The sequence below is a fragment of the Sciurus carolinensis genome, chromosome 13 (genome assembly GCF_902686445.1).
Source record: "Sciurus carolinensis chromosome 13, mSciCar1.2, whole genome shotgun sequence".
In the NCBI taxonomy this organism is placed as follows: domain Eukaryota; kingdom Metazoa; phylum Chordata; class Mammalia; order Rodentia; family Sciuridae; genus Sciurus; species Sciurus carolinensis.
This window is the reverse complement of record NC_062225.1, coordinates 21,057,780-21,065,822: the sequence shown is the minus strand read 5'-3', so window position 1 is coordinate 21,065,822 and position 8,043 is coordinate 21,057,780. Positions and strand designations below refer to the sequence as shown.

Here is an 8,043-nt window from a genome sequence, read left to right as displayed (position 1 = left end):
AGCTGGACAATCTTGGAACCATTCCCAGGGCTGTGGTTAGCAGTATCTGAAGCATCTGAAGGGGTTCTTTATAGGGGACAGATTTTGAGTAAGGCTAGCAGTTGGGTTCAGTGCACTCCAACAACTTGCCACCACTACATGGTACTTATAATCCTGTACCTTCCACATAGAAATCATAAGGAATGTTAGTATAAACTGAATTCAGTGCTAAATGGGTTTATTGAAACTTAAGGAAACCGAATGTAACTAGCAGAAAACATTTTCAGAATGACATGATAAAAAACATTAGAACCCATATTTTCTACATAGCATACTCTGATGACTAAATCCAGAATGTCTTTAAAATAGTTTCTTTTAGTTCTCCACGATTTCTCCACAGAAGGAAGTTTTCAGAATCCAGAGTATGTTAGCACTGAGGCACTTTTCTGAGTAAAAAGGTGGGTATGCTCCTGCTAAAAAGAAAAAAAATTCATATCAATTACTGTTCAAAGACTCTTTAGGGGAGGCTGAGGGCACATGCCATGCAATTTCCAAACTAGCTGTGCACTAATTTCAGGATCAATCCATCTGTTATCTATCTATCAATCAAAATAAAACCACTGAATTCAGAGATCTGGAAAGTTGCTGTTGGATTAGGTCCCTAGATGGACACTTTGTTTTTGTGTAAGCTATTCTTTGAATACCCAGAAATTAAGTGATTATCTGAGCTATAGAGAGGAGTAGATTCTATTGGCATTCTCTTTCATTTAGCCATTTCATGCGTTCTTTTGAATATGCCTGGAGTTTATTCTAGAACCACTCCTGAAAGGCAGTATTCCATAAAGTTTAAGAGCATGGAATCCAGCACCAAAATGCTTGGGATTGACCCAGGCAAAGGCTTTGGGTCCTCTTTCTGTGCCTCAGTTTCCTCATTCATAAAACCGAATTGACAATAGAACTTGTAATATAAGATTGTTAACACATTCAAAACATGTGGAACAGTGCCTGGCTTAGAGTGCTAACAATGGGTAGCCCTGGTAACATTCCTGGGTGACTGGTGCCCTCTATGGACATGCCCTAGATAGTCTGATCACTCTACCAGCACCAACTTGGAGTGTACAGTCAGGAGGGAACTCACTTTGAATCTCATCGGCCACATAGGTTGGAATCCCCCGGCACATGCCAGCAATGTTTTCTCCAAATCTGTTCAGGTCATCAACTTGGTTAGGGTTGACTGAGTACATCAGACCCTTGGGAGATGGTTTTCTTGGTCCTTTACCCTGAAGCTGAGAGTGGAGAAGACACATACAAAGGCAGAAAGAGAAAGTACGAGTGCCAAGTCAGTGCTTTGTTGATTTAAAGGGGTACAAAGCCAACAGGGGGATTGCTTGACTGTAGGTTTTTCAGAAATCAAGATGAATAAGGGCCAATTCCAGTTTTGTTTATCCCCATATTTCTAAGGGTCCCAGAGTGTTGGCTGGTTTATCTCATAAATACAGAAGTCTGAGGCTAAATTTATTCTGAAACTTGGACCTCATTTGGTCATCTTAGAATCCTTGGGCCATGATGATCAACTTCCAGGAATGTAGTTGATTTATTTTCTCTACCTTGTCAACAAAAGCTACCTATCTCTCAGTTATAGGAATATATGAACTCAGGCAAACACTTAAAAAATTGTGGATCCCTTCTTTCCCCCTTTTTTAATTGTAAGCATATCCTAAATATTGCGGGACATACTTATAAACCATCCATTGTTTATCTGAAACTCAGGTTTAACTGGATCTCTTCTATATTTATTTCCAAATCTGATAACCCTAATTAACTCTTGCAAGAAACACATCTCTGGAGGATTTCTGAGGGCTTGGATTGATACAACCGGAACTTAGTTCCTTAGCAGTCAAGGTCATCAGGTGTTCTGCTCAGCTCTGTAGAGGCCTGTGTGAGCCACACTGCTGTGTTAAGGTGTCTCCTTTCAGGCAGTTACCAAGTGCTCTTCCCCACTTTATGCTATGCACTAATGACACTGTGATCAAGAAGGAAAGGTGACCTCCTCAGTATTTACTGGAGTTGTAAGTATTTCCTGTGAGAAAGAGTATAAAGGTTTATTTTTACCTTCTTCTCCTTGACCAGTGCATCAAGGGCTTGAATGGAGGGCATGGCATCCTTGCTCATTTTATGCACAATGCATGACTTCTTGACAAAGAGTCTGGTTGCAGCAAAGCCCTGGTAAAGAAGGTGATGGTAGAAGGTGATGGAGAGGCGTATGCTCCCCAAGGAGTTTTTCTTATCAGAGATCAGTTCTACCAGCAAAGGGACATGGAAGTCCATGATCAGATGAGCTGGGATAAGAGCACTGGATCTGTGATCTGTTGCTGACATTTATCAGATGTGGGGTCTCTGAGGGAAAAGAGTGAGTATCTAACGCATTGCTTTATCCTCAATTCTGGCACAAGGGCAACATATGTCTGCATTACTGAAATAAACTTTCAAGAGCTCTCACATTTTAGTTTCCTTTGATCCTCATGACATTTCAAGGAGGCAGGTAAGACAGGAATTAGTTTTCTGATGGATCGGATGATAAAACTGAAATAATGAAGAATTTACTTTTTGAAAGTACTAAGTTTGTTAAATGCAGGTCTGTGAATTGCGGAGTTGAATCTCCTAAATAGTGGCAAGTATCTTTCTGTTTTTCCCTTTGATCCTTTGGAGTTAGAAGTGAAGTGTCAACTTCTGTCTTTTTAGAAGGAAATGGAACACTGTGATAGGTGATGGCAGTGGTATTACTGTACAGGTCTTTGATCATTATTGAGGGCATCTGCAGATGAGGCCAAAAGATGAATTTGTCTCATATTCCTATTATTCTTTGAACCTATTGGAACCAAGTAACTGTTCATTGGTTTGCATTTTAACTAACTGTGCAACACTTATTAATAGTAGTTATATCTAGCAAGTAAAATTGGAAGAGGAAAATAGGCACTTTTAATTACTATGTTTGTGGCTAGGGATATGGTTCAGTGGTAGAGCTCCTGCCTGGCATGCATGAGGCCTGGATTTGATCCCCAGAACCACACACAAATAACTATTCTGCTGTGTGTACTTAGAATTTACTGTATTTGATTTTTTTTTTTTTTTTTTAGTTAATTGGCACATTAACTTTTGCTTAAAAAAAGACCACATTTTTAAAGCATGGGCGTTGCACGCTGGCTACCTACAGTGTTATAATCCCAGAGGGTGTTCCAGGAGTCCCATCCGTTGTTATTGTCAATATTGGCAACGTTGTGCTCATTGTTGACACTCACTGTCTGTTGCCCACTTCCAGCAGAGTTGCCATCATCATTGATGTTGATATTCTGGAGTTTATGAGAAATTAAGAATGATTTAATACCACATTTCCTTGCAAATGCATTTTGATAACAAACCTTAAAAAGTGAGACTTACATAGTCAGCAAAAGCAGATGCTAGGAAAAGTCCAAGAAGTCCAATAGGGATCATCTGAAAACACAAATGACATCGGCAACATGATATACCCTCTCCTTTCTTCCTCTATCCAAGCTTGTGAAAAATACGCAACAATTTGAACAATGCGAAGAGTGATTTGTGTTTTCTTCTTATCTTTTCTTTTAAATTTGCATATTTTCTTTCTTTGGTTATTTGAAATATTATGAATTTATTTTTACCAAAGATATTAAAACATTAATATCTTAGAAGTAAAACCCTGTTGAAATAGAGTTGATACTTTTCTACTTTTTAGAAGATTTTGAAATACCCAAAGGAAAGAATTAACTGTTCAAAATACCAGAAATGGAGAAAACTGGAATTGGAGAAGAAATCATCTCTACTAAAGGTTACTATAAATACCCTAAAGGCTACTCTAAAATACCCTAAAGGTATTTGCCTAATTCACATCATTTTTCATAAATCCCAACTTCAAATAAACCCTATTTTCAATAATTTTGTGCCACTAAAGTAAGTCATCTTGCCATACATTGTTTTTTATCCTTACACAATTTTAATGATAATATAGAATTGTTAATGAATAGTAAGTAATTTTATTAATATGATACATAATTTTAGAATTTTGGATTTAAACCTTACCAAAAGAGGAGGAAGAATAAATTTTAAAATGAATAGTATAATGGAAAATGATTATAAGTTCTGAACCATCACATCTGAAAAATAAATGTTAATTTTTCTATTTGATCTGGGACATTTCCTTCTAATAGCGGAAATACTCTTTTATTATTTTCATTAGTTTAAGAAATTTGTATTATTTTTCTTATTAGTTTAAGTAGGAGTTAAAAATTCATCTCCTAAAAAGTCAGGAGTGGAAGAAATTTTAGAGGACATTTAGTACACCATAATCTTTTCACAAATGAGGAAACTGAACTTTAGAGATTAAGGACTTGGTCAAAATCATACCTCTTGTTCATAGCAGAACTAGAAATCAGATCTTCTGATCCATGTCTGGAGTCCCTCCCTTCTCTTGCTGGTAACAAGGGGACTTATTTCCAAACAAGCATTTTACATTTGCAATCCCATTAAAAGCAGAGTTTGCTGTAATATACCCCAGTGTGTGGGGTGTTGAAACATGAAATGCTTATTTGATTCTAGCCCCATTTGCATATTGCTTCATGAAACTGAGAACTATGAACACCACGGACAGAATTTTGAGGTCCACCTCAACATTCCCAGACTTCTGCCTGGAGCCACAGGTGAGACAGGGCACCAACTTCATGCTTTGCATGTTTTCCCAAGAAATGGCTATGGACAGGGCCCAGGGCAAACCTTCTTTCCACAGAGATTCATTCCATGCTGAAGAATGTGACAGAAAGTCACTACCCAGTTATTTTGATAATTAGCTTTTTATCTGTCTGGAACATGCTTGGGAGTTTTGTTAAAAGGTGGAGCCCAAGAATGGTGAAAGATCAGGCACTTCCTAAAACTTAGGGACTTCTTGCTCTATGTGGAGCCCTGCACAGTTATATAGAGAAGGTTAACTATAAAGACCATGATCCATGAAAAGAAAAGAGAATTTTTTTCAAAGTTTTCCGCTAGGGTGATATTACTATAAGAAGCAGACCCTCATATCAGAATATTAACAGTCTTCAGTTTTAAGGTAATAAGTTCAAAAGGAAAAATCTACTCACTGTGAGCTTCATGTCTTTGTGATTGCAATGGAGCAGAGGAGCAGAGAGGCTTGGGCTGGGACGAGCAGCCTTCTTGTATTTGTACCTGACCGGCCCTACTCAAAATAGGTGTGCTCAGGTGGAGTCAAAGACTTATCTTTCTCCTTTTTGTGTATCTGCGAATGACCTGGCATACCAGGAAAACTTTCCAAGCAGCAACCTGTGAGGCACTTTGACATGGAGTTGATCTGACTCATCATCTGTTGAAATTGAAGGTATCACAGAAAATTCAGTATGATTTGTGATAACTTCTGGTCCAATCAGAGTCACGGGTGTGGCTGTTTTATACATTGACATTGCTCAGATTTGGAAAAAGAATAATCCCTAAAACCAAACAAGACCACAGATGGAAAACTATGCCTACATCTGGCCTTCCAGAGACCAGCTTCTGTAGGAATGGGAACGGTTTCTCCTTCTTGTCTTTATCTGACCCCAATATAATTTGGCTTAGGCTAAACATGTTTTATGAGCTGCTCTTACCAAATTGATCCAGTTGTCTACATCCTTGAGATCTCCCAATAATAGTACCACACATCTGGTTAGAAAACCCAAGGGCTGCTATCAGCACTTGCTTCCCACCCTGATATCCAGTTAGTGACTGAACCTAGGGATTACATCTCTGAAATGCCTCTTGACTCTGTCCTTGAACACAGCTTCTTTCACAGGACATTCACTCCAGCTGTGTAACTGACCACCCTAGTTGTGAGTCTCTTAGATTTCAATGTATTTTCTCCATTTCCTATAAGGTTGTCTTTCTAAAGTGCATTATGTAAATAAATATGACTCTGCCATGCTTAGAAACCTTCGCTGGCAGACCTCAACATGAAGTTCAAATGCACTGGAATGGCATCCATGGTCATTTATAATAATGTTTCCAGCTCCTGCTGCTCTGTCTGCTCTCTCTGCCATGCACCTGTATTCCAGTGACACCAGAGTTCCCACATTCCTGGACTGTTGAAGATGTTCCCTGACTTGCGCCTTTGTGTGTGCTTTTCTTACCACGAAGTGCCAACCCCTTGCCGTTCTCTAACCAGCAAACTGAGCTCTTTGCCTTTCAAGGCCCAGCTCAAATACCAATAGCTCTATCCCTTCTTCCACATTTCTAGGATGGAAACTTCCTTCTTTTTCTCTTGGAGTTATACAAGAAACCTCTGTCTTTTTATTTGCCTCTAGAAGATTTAATTTTCAGAAATTACATTTGAATAATAAAATGTTCATCAGAAAGGTGAAATTTGGGCCAACAATCAAATACTCAAAACAGTTATGGAGATGAATCAAAGTTTTTTTTTTTTCTTCTTGCTCTCTCCTACAAACTGAAGCTGGTGAGTCTAATTTGCTGAAAAAATTGTATCTCATTAATTGTTGATCAGAAGTTTCCCCTCTGGAAACCTTCTTGTGCTGGCAATTGTCCCCTGTACCTAGATTGGAGCCATAAGAAGACAGAGTTCCATGGTTCTGAAGCTTGGATATCAACATCTCTTCCGAAATGTTCATACGTGCAGATTAGGTCAGCTCTAGTAAGATATTGCTTATGTTTTTAATGCATGCACCAACACTTTTCAAACTCACTATTAGCTGCAAAGATCAATAAGCCTGGGACATGGGGCAGACATATGAAGAGGTCTTCATTTACTTTAGTAACTGTCACAACACTGCAAGGTCAGAGTGGACAGTCTAGGCTCTGTCTTTAGGCTCAGGCTTGAATTGTCATCTTAGTCTATCTTTGCAGTACCCAGTACATTTTTTGCAGGTCATACCTTACCCATGACTTGAGGTTGACATGTTTTATAGTGGACCCGTGAAATGCTTGTATGGCAGATACTCCATGACAGAGAGATAGAGTTAGACAGATTAATAGATGGATAGATAGATAGATAGGGTTCAGGGCTTCCCTCTTTGAGATGGACAATTCACATTTGCATATCGAATGTGCTTAGAAATCTGTAGGAGAGAAATCTATGCCCATTGTTGCATCTAGATCCTCCTAAACTTAATCAACAATGCAACCTGGTTGTGTTCCTTTTCCTTTTATTTACTTTTCCTAACACCTGTTAATATTTCTAAGGGCACCTTCCTTAGGGAAGCAATATTGGTGCTGACACCGAGGTGGCATCCTGGATTTGAAATTCCATCTGGGGAGCTACTGGATGAAGCTAGGAGTCAGGAGACCTACATTCTGTTCTCCCTTCTTTAAATGAGTCATTTCCCCCCCTCCCGTCTTTAGATTACCTATGGGTAAAAAAGAAGAAATTCCTCCTTTATACAATATTGCTATTTCAATAGCTCCCCAAATCAGAATGGTGGGTGTGCAAGTGTGTGTGGCAGGGGACAGGGACCGGCCTTCACTTCAATCCTGGTCTCATCCAGAGCTAAAAGTCCTAATGAAGTATGAGCAACTCACCTGCTCTTTCTTGCCCTGAGAGTTATGTTTCACACCCTTTTGGGAGGAAGACAGTATGTGTCAGTTTGTTTTTGTCATCTCCACAGGACTTAGAATATTCTGACACATGATGCTTACTAGGTCCCTTTAAAATATTTGAATTGTATAAAGGAGATGATACACAGTGCACTCTATCCTCTTCTGTGTTGGGGGGTTAGCTTGAGAGGTGCTGCCGTCCCTTGGTTGTGATGGTACCTGAAAGGAGTCTGACGATAGTGCAGCCCCAGTGCCTGGGATTAGTGTGGGGTGAACTAGTCCATAGGTAAACAGGTCTGCCCTGCCCACAGAGGTTAATGCTGGGCCATGCAAAAAACAAGCCCCTATCATCATTTTATCTCACAGTGCACACACGCCCAGGGCTTCATCGTACTCCACACCCTGGTGTGTCACACTAAGTGAAAACTCCCCTTGTCTGGAACAAACCAGAAGAACTCCATA

The 8,043-nt window shown here is 39.4% G+C and overlaps 1 protein-coding gene across 2 annotated transcripts; it reads right to left on the bottom strand.

The window, feature by feature from the left end:
- Window positions 1-206: 206 nt before the first annotated feature.
- Window positions 207-5,303, bottom strand: LOC124963642 (gastrokine-1-like). Of its 2 annotated transcripts, none has more exons than XM_047523439.1 (6): window positions 5,127-5,303; window positions 3,418-3,471; window positions 3,192-3,329; window positions 2,092-2,202; window positions 1,118-1,265; window positions 207-449 (listed from the first exon to the last, which is right to left on the bottom strand). In XM_047523439.1, exons 1-6 carry the CDS (start codon window positions 5,136-5,138, stop codon window positions 355-357), a joined length of 558 nt encoding a protein of 185 aa, XP_047379395.1. In that variant the 5' UTR covers window positions 5,139-5,303; the 3' UTR covers window positions 207-354. The 2 variants fall into 2 exon arrangements, with proteins under 2 accessions (XP_047379395.1, XP_047379394.1); XM_047523438.1 differs by having other exon boundaries at window positions 207-452; window positions 5,127-5,299.
- Between the last annotated feature and the right edge of the window lie 2,740 nt (window positions 5,304-8,043).

Bases quoted from the DNA above. Each gene is read 5' to 3' on its own strand.
- LOC124963642 (XM_047523438.1), bottom strand. The intron at 3,330-3,417 runs GTAAGTCTCACT...CATAAACTCCAG, and splicing joins CATCTGCTTTTGCTGACTAT to AATATCAACATCAATGATGA. The intron at 2,203-3,191 runs GTAGGTAGCCAG...CTTCTTTACCAG, and splicing joins CCCTCTGGGATTATAACACT to GGCTTTGCTGCAACCAGACT.